General features: G+C 41.9%; 1 protein-coding gene across 1 annotated transcript; it reads right to left on the bottom strand.

Moving 5' to 3' along the window:
* Positions 1-4,569: 4,569 nt before the first annotated feature.
* On the bottom strand, positions 4,570-19,841 carry TMPRSS3 (transmembrane serine protease 3). Its single transcript, XM_035545897.1, has 14 exons — positions 19,824-19,841; positions 18,609-18,750; positions 16,670-16,780; positions 15,730-15,846; positions 14,545-14,668; positions 13,302-13,427; positions 12,264-12,307; positions 11,363-11,528; positions 9,669-9,838; positions 8,111-8,206; positions 6,810-6,952; positions 5,466-5,620; positions 5,080-5,092; positions 4,570-4,599 (listed from the first exon to the last, which is right to left on the bottom strand). The coding sequence occupies exons 1-14, from the start codon at positions 19,839-19,841 to the stop codon at positions 4,570-4,572; spliced, it is 1,455 nt and encodes a 484-aa protein (XP_035401790.1).
* Between the last annotated feature and the right edge of the window lie 111 nt (positions 19,842-19,952).

A 19,952-nucleotide genomic window follows, 5' to 3' on the forward strand; every position in this document is an offset into this window, starting at 1 on the left:
AAAGAGCAGGTGATGGATTGAAAAAGAATATTTTTCATGTGCTGGACATTTCTTGAAAGTTATACACTGGATGAATTTTCTGAGAGTCTAACGCTTGTTGCTGATGCAAGTTTGCTCCACAGGTGATGCAACAAACAGGTTGTATTTCTAAGGGATACTATGACTGTAATGTAATCCTTTCCCAGTGCATCTATTTTAACCAGTGATGTGAGTTCACAAGCTAGAAGCTGTTTCATCATCCTCTTTAATAATGTAGCAGATACACAGTCCTCTAGTAGAAAGATCTTAAATATTTCCAAGGTGTTCACCATGAAACTCCTAATCAGAATGAGTTAAATGAGAGTGGCCTTCACCCCTATCTAGTTTGGCAGGCCTCTGTGCATACACATGCACTGTAACTAATTATTTTCATTGAAGAGGAAGAACAAAATCCAAGAAAAAGGACAGGCATGGTCACCTGCCCTCGTATCACCTCTTTGAAATTCCTTTACTGTCTACCAGTTCATTCCAGCTGTAACACTGACTACCTGTAGAGACTCCCTCATTGATCCTACCTCTCTTTGAATCAAAGAGAGATGGCAATGGCCATCTCTGCACAAAACCCTTCCCACAGTAAATGTCCTAAGACCCCACATATCTTCACCTGGGTTAGTGCAATGAAAATGCTTGTATTGTAGTTACATTCATTTTTAAACCTCCAGCATTCTTGTTAAAAGCATAAGCAGGGGGAGGAAAATCCAGCTTTATAGAGTGAGACGAACGTTCTGCCTCTACCTAAGATGCCACAGCAAGGGGCGTAACAAATCGGAAGAGAGATTTGCAGCGCTGAGAGCCCGGGCTAGGTCTACCCATCAATAATGGTTATTGACTTAGGGAATAATGTGGCTTCTTGTCTAGAAGACTCTAGCTTTCTGTGTTTTACATTGGGCTTCTCTTTAATATAAAGGTGGCTCACAATGTATACTTACTGTGCAGTCTTTTTATGGAAGTAGGAGTTCAAAAGGAATTTTCAGGGACATTTTCAGAAATATGAAATAACTACTCTGTGATCTGAGAGCTGCAGACCTGAAGGGAGTGGCGACTTGCCATCATCTCATGACCTCATCTCCGACTGCTGATAATACCAAGACATGAGCCATACTGGGGCTGTGAAAGTGTTATGTCTACAAACAGGGAACATTAAAACACTTCAAAAAAAAAAAAAAAAGCTGTTAGCTACACAAGGGTTCAACATACTTTGTTTTAATGCTGTCACAGTTCTGTCAAGTTGAAATTTTCCATTTTTTTCCAACTTTTGTGTCGGATTTACAGTGATGCTTCCCTCTTCTTTCCAATATGCTGTTTCTGGAAGTGTTATTCACATTGCACTGAAGTTCCTGTTGCCATGGTGAAAGATGTCAGTGCAGCGACCTGTGAGACTGAAGTGAGCATCCACAGAACAACAGAGAGGTTGCCCGTTCATGATGGTTTGATGTTCTCTCTCAATTTTCACCCCACTCTGCAGTCAGAATGCAGTTCTGATTTCACCAGTGCTTTCTTCTTGCAGCAGTGATGGATGACATTTGTGATACAGACACGGTGTTAAAGGCAAACAGAACTGCCTCCAAAACCACATTTCAAGCATATCATAAGCATTTGATCAGATGATAAGATCAGTTTTGGCTGGTATTGAAAAGCTCTGACAACATTGTCTGTTATTAAGCTTACCTAGCCCCTAGCACTCAATTCTACATTGATAACTTGCATCCCAGGTTTTTTTAAAGAGAGCAAGTGCAAAACGATCGGGCATTTTTCAAACTAACAACAAGACACTGTTGCATTAAAATGGCTTGTAAAGCAGGAAACCACAGCAGCACTTCAGATATTTTGTCCCCAGATTAAATGCTTGCATTGCTGCCATCAGTTCACCGGCACCAGTGTTGTCACTAGTGGGTACAAAGGGTGCGGGATCCATGTATCTATGTCTGCAGAAAAAGGGAGAGAAAACAGGGAAGGCAACGGAGTATGAGTGCCTTAGTGAGCCGTACTCCATGATGTGAGCTTGGGAGCATTCAATGGATATTGTACTGTGTGGTACACCATACATAGAGCAATGACTTTGGCATTATAGCCTGTCAAAAAGCAGTAAAGAAGTCCCTCTTCTCTTTAAGACTATTCAGTAATCTCAGAATTTTTCAGTAAAGTTATCATCTGTATATTGCTCATTTCAGAGCCATTTACAGCAACAAAACATCCAAGAAATCAATTTTTAGGGATTTTGCTCACATGATAAAAGACTAGAATCCAGTGATTTCTTTTTTTTCTAACAAAAGTTGAGTGTACTTGCCCAATGTGTGCCAAAATTGCCAGCTGCTTACTTCCTGTGTGCTTTATGTCTATAAAAAATAACTGCTGGTACCTGTGCAACACAGCATGGGCCTTATACATGAATACTTTCAGGAAAAAAAAAAAAAATCTTTTTGTAGTCTGGTTCTTGGAAGGGAAGTACTAAAATAGTAACAAGCAACCTGATCTGAAGTTCCTGTAGTCTTTTACCCATGGTGCTTGCAAAACTTTATTGCAGCATTCTGGGTTATCAGTCTTAGCACTTCTGTGTGAAATTAGTTGATGACAGTAAATGCTTGTGTCCATCATGCAGAATGAAACTGCCTCTTCCATCCAAAAGAAGACGAATGTGCAACGGTTTTCATTAAGTACAGTTACCAGTGCCAAAAAGAAATGGTAAAAAGTAGTCCATGAAGGTAGAAAGCTCAGAACAGACATCCAGAAGAGTGCAGTAGGTCCTTCTGTGGGGCTGCATCTTGACGTGGGTGTTCAGAAGCCCAGCAAGTCGCCACTCCCTTCAGGTCTGCAGCTCTTCTCTCTAGAAAACAAAACCAATTATGCATCTATTCAAACCTTCATGTTGCTGCCTGTTGAACCCTGGAAGGGAATGACATTTTTTACTGTACTACAGTCACCAAAGGCACCAGGGGGCTACTGGAGCCAGTTCTGCCATAGGAATGGCAATGCTTGTTCTTCACAAAAATACACCAGCTCCTCAAAATAGACGTGGTCTAATTCCCATCACATGCATTGTGAACCTGAGCGAATGCCATCAGCTTCTGTCACCACTTGGGTTCACTCATTGTCAGCATCATGTGGGCTGAGACAGGAACAGAAGATTTGTGAAGAGATGGTTATGGGGGAAGGAGGAACATATTAGTAACAGTGCCAGACACTGCATGTGGGACAAGTGCATACAGGGAGCTAAGAAATCTTTGAAGGGGTTTATTTTGTTTCCTCTTAGTTGTTCCATTACTCTTTCTTTTTCTTTCTTTCTTTCTTTTTCTTTTCTTTCTTTCTTTCTTTTTCTTTCTTTTTTCTTTCTCTCTCTTTTTCTTTTTTTCTCTTTCTTTTTTCTTTCTTTTTCTTTCTTTCTTTCTCTTTCTTTTCTTTCTTTCTCTTTCTTTCTTTCTTTCTTTCTTTCTTTTTTCTCTTTCTTTCTCTTTCTCTTTCTTTTCTTTCTTCCTTTCTTTCTTTCCTTTCTTCCTCTCTTTCTCTCTCTCTCTTCCTCTCTCTCTTCCTCTCTTTCTCTTTCTTTCTCTTCCTCTCTTTCTCTCTCTCTTTCTCTCTCTCTCTTTCTCTCTCTCTCTCTCTCTTGCTTTCTCTCTTTTTTCTTTTTTTCATCTGGGGTGGAAACCTTTCTCAGTATATCTCAGACAGTCATGTATGTAGGTCACTGGTACTCCCATTAGCACTATAAACTTTTTTGCTTCCTTCCCTAGTGATTGATATTCTCAGAATGGAGGCAAGAGAAATTCTGCTCATAATATTGGAGAAACATCTTGTTAAATGACACCAACTAATTTTCACCACATAGAGGAAAGAAGTAAAGAACTTCCCTTTGCACTTAAGGGGGAGAGCCATTAGCAAAATATTTACATGCTCCTGAAAATTTCTGAGACAGAAATGCTTTACTCAGGTTTTAAACCAGGGAACAGAAGATCAGAAAACACAAATAGCTCAACTTTGATCATGCTCTGCATTAGATGACTGGCTTTGAAAGGTGAGTAGTTATAAAGCCAGTTTCCAGAAAGAAACCATTTAAGGGCAAGCTGATGACCGAATTCCTTGTCTTGCAGTTTTGCATCTCTTACATCAGAGTGGATCACTTTCCTAACCTCTTTGCTCAGCCTTAACTACAAGAGCTAATTTAGAGTGAAGAAAGGAGAGGAACTTCTGAAGAGATCAAATGAATCCCAATCCACAGTGAGCAATAGCAGTTAAGAGCAGATCAGGACTGCCATTCCCTTGGTCCTGTTTTCAAAGGTATATTACCTTTACATTCTTTTGGTTTTTTTCATTGTATTAATAAGTGTCTGTGCTTCTGTGGTGCAACTGAAAGTCCTTTTTAGGGGGATAAATAAATGTTTAATCTGAAGGATGTCCCTGTGAAAAGTTATAATGTGAATTTCTAGCTTAACAAAAAATTAGCTAAATATTTTTCCCCTTGATTATTTCATTAGATGTGACATCTTCATATGAAATGTTTGCATTTCTCTTGCATGTGCAAAATATCAGCCATTTCTAGAACCTATGGTTGGATGTAGGGGAACACAATGCCAAAGATATGTGGGGGAACATGGGTCAGGGGACAGGACAGACATGAGAAATAAAAAAAGAAATAAAGAAAGAATACCAGAGCTCTTAAAGCTTTGGGCATGTTATCCTGTCTTCTCTAGCTTCGTTGTGTGGCAGATGGGCATGGGATAGCATAAACCTTTGTATGTAACATAGGCTGTGAAAATGGTGTGTGTCATACAGTATACAGACAGAGGACTGAGCTAAAGCTGCGCATGTAATCTCACGGTGGGAATTTCCTTGTCTGTGAGTACTTGACATTGGCACTTCAGTTTGAGGAGGAAGTCTAACCTATTTCACACACGAGATGAGGGCAGGAGTGATTCCAGCATGTGGCAGCACAGCTGGGGCTGGGGGCTGTGCTGCTGCTGCTGGCATAGCCCCACTGCTGTTCGTTTGTTCGTTCGTTCGTTCGTTCATTCATTCATTCATTCCAGCCAATTGGGTGCTGGAATAGCAGTGCTGGATCCTGTGTCTGTAAGGACCAGGGAGGAGCAGGATGGGACATACACTTTGATTTGTGCTTAGGGTGGTTTTGTCTTGATGGTAGAAGAATGAAATTTAAGAGCCTGTGCATAGGTGCATACCTGTAAGGTACAAATCACCTGGGGCAGGTGAAGGTGGCTGTAGTGTCCCCCCACTTCCTTGACTCTGCTCTTCTCTCCTTCCAACCAACACCTTCCCCACTTCCCCATTTCCCCACTCAGCTTCCACAGGACAAACGTGCTCTCAGATCACACATGGCCCTACAGCACCAGTCAGCTGTGACAAATAGGAGCTGAATCCTGCATGGCACACGTGGAGCAAAGCTACAGCTAGAGATGGAGACAGGGCAAAACCACACCTCCATCTGCTCGTGTATCCAGTCCAGGAAGGAGGTGGTTCGGCTGTAGACGCCTGGCTTGTTCTCTTCTGCACAGCCCACTCCAAAGCTGGTGGTCCCCACCAACTTCCAGATGCTCATATCTTCGCACGCTAAAGGGCCCCCACTATCTCCCTGGAGGACAAAGAATTAAAACAAGTGTCAGTGCCCCAGAAAATGATGGGAATATCTGTTTGGCAGGGTGAGGGGAGAGGCATAGTCCAGTAACTCAAAGTTTCCTATTTGCATTCTGCTCTGGGTCCTAGGATAAGCATATGTTACAGCAGAAATTGGCGACCTCTTAGAGATGCCTGTTAGATCCTATTTTTCTTTCCCCTGCTAGGATACAGTACAACAGAAACAACATCCAAGCCTGCTGTTAAACAACATCGAGGTGCTGGGGGATGTGTCTGTCCTGCAGGCAGGGCATTGCTAATCTGCAGTCTCCATGCCATGGTGTCACAGCTGCTGCTCTCAAAAACCATCTAAGTAACTACAGAAAACTCTCAATTTATTTTCTTCAGGCCCTACGACCATCAGAGCCACCACAACAACAGAAATTAAAAAGGGAATTCAGAAAGAGCCAAAGAGTAGGACCATACACTGAGCATGTTGTCTTTGGGCAGCTCTGCTGGCCGCAACAATGTTCTGGTGTTGGGTACCTTGCTGGGGAAGTTGTGCAAACAGGCATTTTGATGACAATCAGTGCACCTCATGCCTTGGTTTCATCTTGTTCCTCATGTAATTGCGACTAGGTAACTCTGGGATCATGAAGTGCCCCACAGACCTTGCCCTTCATCCACAATTTGCTTGGTGAGCCTGCATTACTGTGTGTAGGGATGAGTTATTGACAAGACTCTGAGTTACTCAAACCCTTTCTTCTTTTTCCTGTCTCTACTTTTTCTAAAGTTGCATGCTTTGCTTCTCTTCTGATAAATGTTTTGGCTGCTTTTCACCACAGGGTTTCTGCACCTCGCAGGCCTCCAGAGCTGTTTGCAGTGCAATTCAGTGCGGTGCAGAGGCCATAGCCAGGGCAAAGAAAGGATGGTACCACACTGTAGCACATATGAGAAATTAAAAAATATCTTAAGTAAATTTGGCTTCAGAAGTAGCCGATATGGTCCACAGAAGAAATATAAGAAGGGAATTGTAGCATACGAATGTGTGCACAGTCAGTGCTATATATTCATGGTGAATGGAGTAAATGGCACAAGAACAAATGTTTGCCCAAGAAAAGCCTGGGAGTGCCTTCTGATAGCTTATCACCCATGTTTTTCCATCGCCGCTGTTAATGAGCACACTTGCAGTTTGGAAAATTTCATACCTGGCAGGTATCTACCCCTCCCTTTAGGAAACCGGCACAAAGCATTGAAGGAGTTATGATCCCACCGTAGACATCCCTGTGATTGCAAATTGCGTTAGAAATCAAGGGAACACCTGCATAATTCATTGTGTCGGATGTATCACCTGTTCAAAAACAGAACAAAACCAAAAACAAACAAACGAAAACTCTATCTTTGAAAGTAATCTCTAATTATACACAGAGGGTGTTTTAGTATATGAAGAGCTGGCAATCAAGGATGAAAGAAATACAGTTAAAATTGCAACATACGAGTAAGGCAACCAGATGTTTCATCAGTTACAAATTCCAGTAACTAATGACTGCATAGAGCTGGGAATTATCACAGTATGTAATAAAAAGCTGCAAGCCATATGTTTCTACCTCAAACTAGATAAGCAATGGCAATAGTGATCTTAAAAGCTAGTTGGGCACTCTCTTCTAATACTAGTGCATAAATTTGTTTTGAATTTAGAACCCGTTTGTCAACAAAACATCTGCAAACATCTGATTTATTTTATAAGTATTCACAAGAGTCTGAATGAATCATTTCCACAAATAGGAGTACTTGCACGCTCTCTTCTTCCAATTTAGAACTTTTTTTTAATGTTGTAAACCTTGCTTTCTGTTTTCTCTCACCTTTTGCTATTATCTGTAGGTCAGGTAATATTGTTCTTGTTCTCTGAACAACGGGAACATTTTAAATGAGACAAATGAAGAATGAATAGAAAATAATGACCTGAGCATTCAAGCACTTTCAACTGAAAGTGATTCAATATTTATTATTGACTAACATGACCCGTGAGTCATGCTAAAAATAAAAAAATCCCTTTTTGTTGTAACATTATTCACAAATCCAATTTCTTTATCATCCAACCTGCCTGAAAATACATACATACTTTTACTGGAAAAAAAACGAATGTTTGATTCTTGCATTCATGCTCTGCTTTCAATGCTTGAAGTTATAAACAACACAGCTGGTTTGACCGAGGTCTCAGTACAACACTCTGGATGATGCTGCTGTCTATTTGTGGTTTTCATCCTTTTCATAGAGCGTGCCAATCCATTCCTTGCGATAAGGGTTTATACAGCACTTTTACCTCATCTGCCCCCATGCAAAAGAAAGAATTCCCATTCTAGGGTGACCATAAAATTTAGGAATGCCACCTTTCCCCACCCTGATATTCCACAAAATTGAATGTTGAACAAGGCTCCAGCCAAATCCTGTATTTACTTTATGTGAGATGTTTTAATGTACTGAAATTAACAGCAGACATTTAAAATACCTCCTTCAACAGTTGCTCCCCATCCTGATACCCAACACATTTTCCCTTCTGGGAACTGTTCACCAAAATTAGGCAGACAAATTGGCTCTATGTGACCTATTTAAAGAGAGAGAGAGAGAGAGAGAGAGAAGAGAGAACAGCTTTTAAAATTTAGTAAAAGTTATATGACTGAGTAAAACTTTTAGGGTTTGACTTGCCATGAACTTGCTATGAAAACCATCCAGTCTCCACATAAAATAGCTTGGCAGTCCTGTAAGTCTTTTGCCTTGCGGCCAAGGTTTGAAACAATACCTACACCAGGCCTAATTTGTTTAAAGTAGGAAGTAATAAAGAAGGTGTTGGGATGTCAGTAAAATGATGAATGAGCAAACAAGAAATACACCTCGTACTCAGTTGACAGGCACAACGGAGCCCCCATGGCATGCTGCTACGGCAGTGAAAGGTCCCGGTGTGGTGGTATGGCACCAAAGGGCAGGAAGATATGACATTATAGTGGGTAATTCCTAGCAGTTCAGTTCTCCAGCATGCAATGGTCCCAGCTGCAAGCATCAAGCCCCCAGGGCGGAGCCTCCAAGTCTCCCCTGGCTGCCCCTGGCCCCCAGCTCAGGTGCAGAGCCTTTTCTGTTCTTGGCAGCCTCACAAACCTGACCCTGGGCAAAATTAAACAGCAGTAGCTGAGATTTGAAACAGAACAAATCCAAGCTGAATTTTCATTTAAACTGGATGTTAGAAAGACTTCAGGAGTATTGATTAAGGAACGGACAATCTAGATGTGTCAGAGAGAGCCAGCCTCCCCTTTGCAGAGAGAGCTCATGGTGATTAGGAGGTCTTGGTAGGTAATCATTTACATTCATACAATATTATTATTTAGTATTTCCATTCACTAGCTGTGTCAGCTGTAGGTGGCATTCTGCTGCATGGTTTTAATTTAAATACATCATTATATATCAATTGTCTTGGATTCTCTTTGAAATTTAAGTTTGATTTTCAGCTCTGGGTACTGCTGGACCTCCCTGTGCTCACAGAAATAAGGACAGCAAAGACATAAAAATCTCTGTGACGTCCAAGAAAAATGAGGTGGGGCATTTATTTTAGATAGGCAAAATAATTTAGAAAGACTAAAGTTAATGTTTGCCTTTTATTAAATGCCTTCAGCAAGCCAATACCAGAATGGATTGGAAATGTTTTGCAGCACTTGAGATCATATTCTCCTTCTGTGTGCCTGGATATGGAGTACAGAGGAGTTCCTGATGCTGGGGTCAGGGAGGGCTTTTTGCTGCCATGTGCAGCATCTGCTGGGGCAGATGAGACTTGCCTCATGGCTAGGGACATGGGAGCACTGGGGACATGCCGTGTTGTTTCAACAGGGATCCCTGCCTTGCCATCACAGCAGCAGTCTCAGTGCATCTGTGCTGCTCTTCTCTCATTGCTTTTAGAGGATGCACCCGACTGGCCTGGTTCAGACCTAAGGAACTTCCTTTTCTCTGCTAGGAAAGACCCTGCCCAATCCTAGCTAGAGAGGTGAGAAAGTCAAGTGGAAGCTCGCAGAAAGAGTTACCGTTGAGAGCAAGCGGTGCTGCCAGTTTCATCAGTGCTATATCATTTCCCATTGTCTTGGGTTTATAATTTCGATGGTAGATAATTTTTTCCACTGAATATGGGTGAACCTGGGTGTCTTGCTGAGTCACAAAACCAACTTGCACGCTCCATGAGCTCGGCAAGTACAGGCTGAAACAAAGAGGTAAGAGAGGGTGAGAAACCTTCAAGAAAACTCTCATTTTTTCTGCGTGACTCCTGAGCTTACAAACCACATCAATCTCTGCAGGCAAATAACTACAGCCTGCTGCACTGGCTTACTGATCTACTAATATTGGCTATGTTTTGCATCTAATTTCAAAAACACAGAAAAGGTGACTAATATTAGCAACACACTGGCTTACTGACAGGTTGTCTATGCAACTTCTTACAAATACATGAGAGCTTTGCGTTGGTATACCTTGAAGAAACTGTCTGTCTTCCTTTGTGACCCCACAGCTGCTGATGGTACTGCCTGGCATGCCTGTGCTCAGACATTAGCCGAACTGAGTTGGCACTCATGGCAAGGTGTTTTCAAGGCAGAGCCTTTCCTTCTGGAAGGTGCCTCTGTCCCCAGCCCACGAGCAGCCACGTCGTTCATCTGCCAGCACGTGAGTAGCTCCTCTCCTCTTGGCTTCACCCCACCAGACTAGCCACAGGTGAGTGGTGGTGCCAGGAAAAGGCCCCAGGAACATGGGCTGTGTTGCCAGCTCCCATCTCCATCAGCCTTTGAACACATCACAGCCAACTGGGTTGTGGGGGATAAAGCTAAGGGACAAAAGTCCTAAAATGCTTAACACCTAAGTAATTATTTTTATGGCAGCACAGGGCTCTAAATAGAATCTAGGAGTGGGATTTGTCTGTCCTGTATCCACTCTCTATTGGATATAAAAGCATCCCAGAGGTCTTGCTTAGAAGCAGGCATCCATGTTGAGGGCACCTAGAACTGGTCAGATGAATCCCCTTTTAGTTGCCTAAATGGCTTTGGTGACAGTGCTCTGGGGCTTGTCAGAGCAAGAAGAGCTCACCTGCATCACAGGCAGCAAACAAGACTGCAAAACCAGACAATAGCCCTCATTATAAATAAGAGAAGACCATGTGTACACAACAAAGGGTCTAAACAATTGTTTAGCATCTATTTACACCTCAAAGACTCCCTCAAAGTAGTCTTTCAAAGAATACGTGGTAAAGGGGACTAAGCACACTGTAACTCTTAACTACAGCTGATTGATCCTGTCAAATTGAAAAGTCTTGTGATTTATTTTGGATCTTCTGAGTACCAGAGCATGCAAGTACAAATTTCTCCTGAGCTATTAATTCACATGCAATATAGAAAAGTTGCTGATCTAGATTCCTAAAATCTGACATTTATATGCTTTTTTTTTTTTAAGCTGATTTCTCAGGCAGCTGGGAGTGCCCAGGATATTTGAAAACTGGGCCCTTTCATTTGGATCACTTTTTGGCGCAACTCTTTTTCATAAGGATTTGCATTGGTGCAAGAAGAAGGAGAGATGGTTTAAATCCTCTGGAGTAAGCCTGTGAAATAAGGATAATCCAATCTCTCCTGCAGGTTTTTTATGAGGATAAAGCACAGTGCTTGATTCCTTTTCTGTAGTGTCCCCAACGATGTACTGCAAGCAGGGTCCATCAGTGGGACACCACGATTCAGGGACTTACTCGTAGACGCAGTGGGCAGCCGTGATGATCCAGCGTGGGGTGATGACGGACCCTCCGCAGAGGTGGTGCCCGTGAAACTGCAGGCTGACCTGCCAGGGCCACTGGCGGGGGGAGGACGCATTTCCCCCCACGATCCGTGGCCCGTAGCTGGCCCGCGTCCCGCATGCTGCCAGAAAGCAAAGGTTATGGTCCGTGGGGGAAACACAGACACGTTTTTTTGTCACCTTGAGCCCTTCTGCTCCCAGCTTTCCCAAGGCCAGGTGGTCTCTGCAGCAGGACCATCCTCAGGCCCATCTCCATCCCCAACCCCTACCCTATGGCCCACGTCTTGGTCTGGGGCTGCCCCAGAGATCTCATCTCCACCCTCCTGCTCCTGCAGCATTGTGTCTGGCAGCTGATATGGGACTATGGAGTTCACGTCTTCTCCCCTGCAGACATAGTGCTCTGCTGAGCTGTGAAGCCCACTGCTCTGCCCACAAAATGTATAGGTGCCCAGGAGCCCACATAAGCAGGCTGAAGCCTCTCCTCTCCCTTGGTGAGTTTTTTGCTGCTGTTTTTTTGACTTTTTATATCACAATCTGGGGGGGGGGGGAGGGGGGGGAGGTTGAAAAAGAGTTGGAATTGTGGTATCAGCCCACTAACCGAACTCACAATCCTTAAATGTCTGCCTCCTATTCTGATTCTCGCCAAAATGCTCCTGTCGCCCAATACGCCAAATCTGCCCTCCCAGCTTATTCTGGCTTCCTGAAATTCTTTGAAACTTTATATAAGAAATGCAATTTTTCTTGTGTGTGAAAAACTGATGGTATGCCCCTGAGTATACAATTCTTCCCAACTCTTGCCCTGCAACAGATGAAGAAGGACAGATTTTTTTCTTATTTTCACTTTTGCTGATGCTTACCCAAACATTTCAGGATGATTACATTGCCAGAAGTGCATTCCTCTCTAAGATGAAGAGACAGTACAGTATTAGTTCCAATTTAAGAATACCATTTTTTCCCTATACAGTTATGTGCACTTAAATATATATAACCCATATCTTAAGAGAGACACAAAGTCATATACTCATCCAATCTACTTAAGACATTTAGCTGGAGTAAGGTAGGAGCTTAGACACCACTGGGAGTCTGCAGACCATACTTTGTCCTGCTGAAGAGTGGTTCACCCTTCTGTGAGGGGAGGCTCATAAGCGATTTTTCAGAATGTGATCTGTAGTCTCCGTGGATCCATAACTTGCTTCTCAGAGAAAAGTAACTAAGAAAAGCAAGCAGCTGTCAAGATAAAGAAATGCACCATAAAGGGTTCATATGCCCACTGAGAAGTATCTAGGGATCTGTAAACTGAAAGAAACTGCTCTACAGTAGAGAAAGATAAGTGCCTGGTGTCTATCCATTTGTTGTAAAGGAACCATGGGACAAATAGAATTTTCAAATAGCTCATTATAAAGCCTTTGTTTGATTGTAATGGTCCTTGGATCGGGTTTTTAATTAGTATTTCAATTAAACTGCTACTGAACTGTGGTCTATGATGCCTGACATCACAAATCATAGAATCACAGCATCACAGAATATCCCAAGTTGGAAGGGACCCACAAGGATCGTCAAGTCCAACTCCTGGCTCCACACAGGACCACCCAAAAATCAGATCCTATGTCTGAGAGCATTGTCCAAACATTTCTTGAACTCCATCAGGCTCAATGCCGTGACCACTGCCCTGGGGAGCCTGTCCCAGTGCCCGACCACTCTCTGGGTGCAGAACCTTTCCCTAACACCCAGTCTGACCCTCCCCTGTTGCAGTTTAATTTATGAAGTACTACATGCCTGAAAAAATAGGCAGCAATCTCAAACAATTAAGAGTTCTCCTTCTACTAATTACTCTCTTCCTGTCACTACAGGAACAACCTGGTTTTCTGCCATTCAACCAAGAAGCTGAAGCATACCTCAGGTTTGTTGCGTTGTGCAGGGATGTCACTTGATCAGCTGATAACCAGTGGCTGAGGGACACAAAATGTCTTTGAAACTGTTTTTCAACTGCAGCCACCGGCAGGTAACCTGAACTCACATAACTGCAAATAAACCATAAACACAGCTTCGTCAGACAGACTTTCAGTAATCCATCTGAATAATTCAACACTTCTTCTAGTGAAAATCCAGCTCAGCAACCACAGTGACCGGATTCTGACACTTGGTAAAGCAATCCTACCCTCTCCAAGAAGCTCTTTTTGTAACGTGTGTGTACTATTGACGTAATCAGGTGCGGAAGTCACACATACTGAGAAGCATTTAACTGGTAGAGAGGGTAAATTTTAATACTAATATTGCGATAGAATTCTTGTTGTAACTGGTTGGCACATTTCCTGAAACACTGTATATTGTCTCCTTTTCCTAGGGTTATATTTTGCAGGAGGAAGGATGCTTTTTTTCTTGTCCGTTGCACTGAGCAATTGAGATGTACCTTATCAGAAAGGCAACAAGAACTTACTCAAAGAAGCTTTATATTGCAAATATAATATGCAGAAATCAAAATGACGCTACCATAATGCAACTCGCAGCTCCAAACTCTTTCTCGGTTGTGTGAAATTTTTTGAAAGAAATGGTGCTTTTTTCCAGGAATCAGGTCAGTCCATTAAAAACTATTCAGTAATAACTGCCTCATCAGGTTCTTCCCTAGTGCAAGGTGGACCTAGCTTGGGCCTCACTAAGGGAAGTACAAAGCATTTCCTAGCAGATTTAATGACACCAATTGTAAATGCAATTTTCCTGCCGAGAAAATGAAAGAAATGGAAAATGCTCATACATTGTTTAGTGCTTTACCAACAGGTTGTAGTTACTTGAGAGACAGGTAGGATTCAGGTACCTGCAACCCATAGGGAAGATTTAACCAAATAATTGCAGGTAGCCATCATTCAGGATTTATGGGAGTAAATGAGGAGTAAATGTCATTTTTGGTGCACAAATATTCAGGACTATTTCCACATCAACCCAGACTTCTTCAACTATAACCAACTAACCCAACCTCCTCAACTATGTTGTTGAATACTCAACTATTCACAAGAGTGGATTGTTAAGTCATTTTTTTTTTCTTTTAAAGCCCATGCCAACACAAGGTTTCATTAGAAAGATTGCAAACCTCAGAGTTTGTTCAGAGTGCCAGGTAAAGTTTCTTCTGTTTTACATTCATACCTTGAGAAACCCAGGTGTTTGCAGGTAGTATTTCCATACTCTGCTTTCCAGTCATCTGAGCAGACTGTTCGCCAGGATCCAGAGGTGAACACCTGTAGCACCGCTCTCTTGCCACTCAGCCTGACTTTGAGATTCAGAGGAAGAAAACCCTAAGTGGCATCCGCATTTCTTGGTTCATGCAGTTTTTACTACTTGTCTTTTTCATCACTTGGATCCTTTGATGGAATTTTTCTATGCTTTTTTAAAAACAACAACAACAACAACAGCCCCTAGGCTCCCATGGAGGTTTCTGCACCCTTCCCACTAATGCAATGGGGCTGGCACATCTGGGTTGATGGGCAGGTAGCGGCTGGGGAGAGCAGAGGTGCATGGGCTGGGAGCTCAGCTCACAGGGAATGCCTGTACTCCACTGCCAGCACGGATCCTTCAGGTGGCTCTTTGTGCCAGCCTGGTGGCAGGAACTGAGCCATCATGGGGAGATAACACCACTGCAAGCCATGCTGCCTCCTCAGCAACAGGTGTGGGACTCACAATTACAAATACACTGATCTAAAAGTCAGTTCTGCTACTCCCAAACGTTGGGATCCTTTCCCTCCAGCTGTTGAAAACATCACAGTCACCTTCTGCAGTGCAGGACAAGGAGGGACCATTTTAAGTGCCCTGCAATGCCATAAACCATTACAAAGAAAAACTCAGGTGTGGGAGAATACATTCACCCGTGCAACAGCAAATTGCACAGTACTCAGCACAGAAAAAAAACAGTTCCCACATCCCATAGGATAACAACAGGCTTTTGCAGCCTTCAGAACTGGCACAGCACAATTGTGTAACAGCGAATGCAGAGAGTGCTGTATATATACACACTGCAATGCAGTGATGGTGTGCCTTGCAAACAGAGGAAGTGCTGGAAGTCAAAAAACATCTAGACTTTTAACTGAGAAGCATGCTCAATATGGCAGTAGCAGTGTTCAGCAATCATCACATTTATCCTAAGAGCAGTCTGATTTCTCATAAGCTGTAAATCAATACCTCAGAGAGATCATTCCTCTTAAGTCCTGATCTAGATAATCCATCAGTCTCTATCTTCCTCTGTCTCACTGAAATTCTTTACAACACATATCTCTTAATAATATGCTAAATGCTACAGGAGGAGGTAGGAGGGATTTATAACCAAAGCTGAATTACCACATCCATACTCATCCTCTCCTTCTTTACAGTTGAAGACACCATTGCACCTGGCTGACTTCTGGATACACTTAAAGGATGACCGGCAGCGAAACTTCCCAATGCAGTTGTATTGGACTAGCAAGAATGAAAGAAAACAAGGTGATGGAAACACACTTGGATATTAATTCAGCACTTCTGGTTTTCATTATCTGTCCATATTTCTGTCTTGATGAGGAAAAGACAGCTCCTGTACTCTAGGAACTTCTGAAATACAACCTGGACATTGACGGTGCTGCTAAACTCATCCATTAGTGATGAAATGCAGGATGAATCGGCCTTGCTGTCTATGCTGGCTTCTTCACAGCTCTCTTAACCCAGTATACATTCCACTCCAGGGTAAGTTTCTGTGTGCCTTGGCTCCTCACCAGCAAAGCAAGAAGACCCTTGCTCATCCCAGCTGCAGACATGGAGGCACCGCTCTACCACCTACATATTTGGCACCAGCCCCTGGGCGGGTCACACTTTCCAGCCACAACTGAGCTCATCCTGTTCTCTTTCCTTCATTGAGGTTGTTTGTTGTAGGGGAAAGTTCAGTAGTTCTTTGAAACCCAACTTAAAGAAGTGATTTACAGGACAAAACTATGCACATTACATTAAATTGGTTTCTCAATTCTTAGGTCACCACCCAAGATGAATCAGTGAAATTTGACTGAAGAAAGATGTCTTAGGGCTGCAGGTTCCCTTATTTCCTAAATATTACACCAACCCTCTCATGAGTGGTAGATCTATTTTACTCATACATGTAAATAAAATTTAAAGCCATCACATCAACAAGATTTTTTTCCTTCAGTAAGCAAGCCACAGTAGCAGTTTAATTCCATTCTAAGCAGAAGGCTCATGAAAAATTAAGAATTTGAATGGTTAATCGAGAACTTAATGAATAACTAATTGTACTCACCACCCAGGCCAATGGCAACTGCTAGGATTACTACAAGGAATATAACACAGACATATGGAAGGTATTTTGGGGAAATTAAAACATGGCACATCGAAGGTGGTTCGATATCTCCTAGAAACCAAACAGAGACAACAGATTCTGTGAAGTTAAAACAGCTTGAGTTTGCAGTGAAGATTTATCTAACATTCAACTAGATGGAGCAGTAACTGCCCCATTGCCTTTGGAATTTGAATCATACCTGTACAGCGCATGACTGGCCTGTCCTCAATGCCACCAAGAGCGTGAGCTCTAAGTTTTGGTTATCTTGGGCTACATCACACTGAGAGCTTTAAAAGTATGCAAACACCTCTCTTGAAAACATGAAACCCTGAAGAAAAATGAAATTCTGACCTGCTTTGTTTGTGTAATCAAACCTGTATGCAGGGTACTGATATACTTTCTGAAGAACTCAGAATGCTCAAATGGACTAATAAAGTCTTTAAGCGGAAATAGCAAAGGATGAACTGGTTTGAATCTCCTTGTTATGATGGTTCCTGTCTGTGACATCTTCTGACTCTTGCCTGTACCAAGTTGTGGTCCTGGTGCTCCCTCCAGCCACAGCCCCTTTCAGATGCTGCTCTGAGCACTCCGTACTACCTCACGCTTCACAGCTCCGTACTACCTCACAGCTTCATTCCTCCAGAGTTGGAGGAACACCCATGGAATGGAGTAAAAGGTGCCTAAAAATTCAAACATAAGCAGGCATACTGGAAAGAAGACAGGACTAGCTAATAAATAGTATTCAAGACAGGAAGAAAGAAAGTTGCTTTTGGACTTTGAAGCAAGGTTAATTGAAAATGATAGCAATTTGCAAAAATAGGAACTCCAAATTATAAGATAGCTTGAAAAACGTGGGAAAAGGTGATCTGGCCAAGGTTTTTCTATAAAGAAAAGTAGAGAACTAAGCAATGGCTCAAGGCTGAGATTGAGTTTTCAGGAAAAAATATGCAGCTAAAGTTAAAATAGACACCAATAGTAATTGCCAAATACATCTCATGAGCAGGTCCTGCTCACTGTTCACCTCCATAATTGACCTCAACTTAGTAGCACTGTGGATCAGGAAAAGAACAGATTCCAATGAAAATAATGAAAGGTTCACTTGTGTGTAACGTATTCTGATATTCAAAGTGCAAACTATGGGAAAATAGCACACAGCTCTCTCATCTGTACACACGCGTACACAAAAGAGCTGGCAGAACCTTGTCTTCAATTTTAATTCATGCAGCTCTTCATCCACTCATTCTTCAAGCTTTGAGTCTGAGATGAGCAGAAACTTAAAATCAGTCAAGGATGAAGAGTGTCTCCCAGTGCTTATAGAATCACAAGTAAATCCTAGCCTACCCAGCCCCTCCCTAGGAGCAGCTGAATAGCTGCTTTTGGCAATGGAGTTGGTGTCTAGTACGCAAAAAATTTTAGACAGCTGTAGTAGCTAATGGACTGTAAAATTAAATTGCTTCATCTTCACCCTTGATGCTCATCCTGTCTCTTTTGAAGTTACTGGGTATTTTTGATGTGAAACCTACGGGAAGTAGCAAACGTGTTATTCCTCCAAGGCCGATATATTGTATATTTGGGTTTTGTAATGGCCTCAATTTCCAAGTTGAGAAAATTTCAAATAATCCATTGAAAATCATGTCAGAAAAGTGTGGGCAAATATTTGCTATGTGGCTGAAGTGTTTGAATAATCTGGCTGCAAAAAATGCTTGTGTATACAAGCAGACACAAGAGACATAAGATGTCATCACCTGCTAATATGGTGGCAAATCTCACAGCTGGGGGAATGAGGTTGTGTTTCTTCCTCTAAGTAATTGCTTTCTCTGAATGAGTGTGCAAGCGTAGGTTTGCAAGGCTACATTAGCTGTTCAGATTACAAAGGTCAAAAGCTATGCAGTGTCCCTACCAGATCCATCTGCACTGGGGTCAACTCTCACTTGTATGCTGAAAAATCTTTTGAAGGAAAAGTGAATTTCTGGTACTGGAGGTTCATCTTCTGTAACAGAGATGATTTCAAGACTTCCAGTAGTGGGATTTGTCTCTTGTGCCTGGATCAACAGGAGAAAAAAAAAAAAAAGACAATTTTAAAGCAATTTTTTTCTATCACCTCTAAAAAATTTGACGGCTTTCTCATTATAAGAAGGGACATTTAGTTTTTTTCATGCTTTCTTTGTTAATTTTTTTTTTGAATGTAATGCAAGTACAAAGTGAATCCAGAGAGACACTTTCAAGAACACTGTTTTTGCCCAAAATAAATCACTTCGTAAAATTTATTTACTTCATGAGAGAAGCTCTTATAATTAATTAACCAGCAAACCACTGAAGTTAAATTATTTTCAGGTTCATCTAAGCACTGTAGCTAATTTAAATAACTTACACTGGAGGTGTTTTCCCTTAAATTTCAATCTATTCCCTGTGAGGTGCTCCTTAATTGCAGTCAGAAACAAGAGAAAGACGGAAAAGCACATGACACCTGTACAGCACCTGGCAGCAACCTCATGCATGGAGCCACTGAATTTTACCTGAGAAAACCTTTGATCACCTTCTACACACTGGAAAATGATTAAAATGGGCTATACAAGAACTTAGGGTAAATAGCTTTGAAATTCTAATTTCTGGCTCCAATTCTGAACACTATCAGTGACAAAATGTTTCTGAACTCACAGTGGTGTGAAATAGGTCCAGGCTTGCTAAAGACAGTGGAGTTGGTAAGCTGTAAAAGCACTATAAGTGCTTGCAAAGTCAGTCCCAGAAAATGTTTACAGTGACACATTTTAGGCAAAGTATATGCGTTTTGTTGGTGACACAAATCTTTAATCACCTGGAGTGTCTTTTCACCTTTCAGCAAACAGTTGCAATAAGGTTTCTACTCTTTCATTTGATAAACTTCAATGTACATTTCAATGGACATAAATTAAGTTTTACATGTAAACCATTAGCTTTAAGGCAGAGAAAATGACAGCTTGCTGTGCATGATTTTTAAATATTTAAAAACCTTGTAATTGCTGCATAAGTTGTTCATCTGGAAGTAGAACAACATTGAGAAGTACACTACATGACAGCAAAACACAGATGTGTCACTTATTTAGAGGACATCACACCCTCCCAAAGCTTCACTCACCTCTTCCTGAGAAGCCATAGTTAAAAGCAAAACTGTTTTCTCTCTTCATTATCAAAAGAAGCCAAAAAGAAGTCCCAAACTTGCTATGCCAGTCTCCTCTAGAAAGGTTTCCCCCAGGCTGCCCATTCA

Source organism: Cygnus atratus, chromosome 1 (assembly GCF_013377495.2).
Source record: "Cygnus atratus isolate AKBS03 ecotype Queensland, Australia chromosome 1, CAtr_DNAZoo_HiC_assembly, whole genome shotgun sequence".
Classification (NCBI taxonomy): Eukaryota; Metazoa; Chordata; class Aves; order Anseriformes; family Anatidae; genus Cygnus; species Cygnus atratus.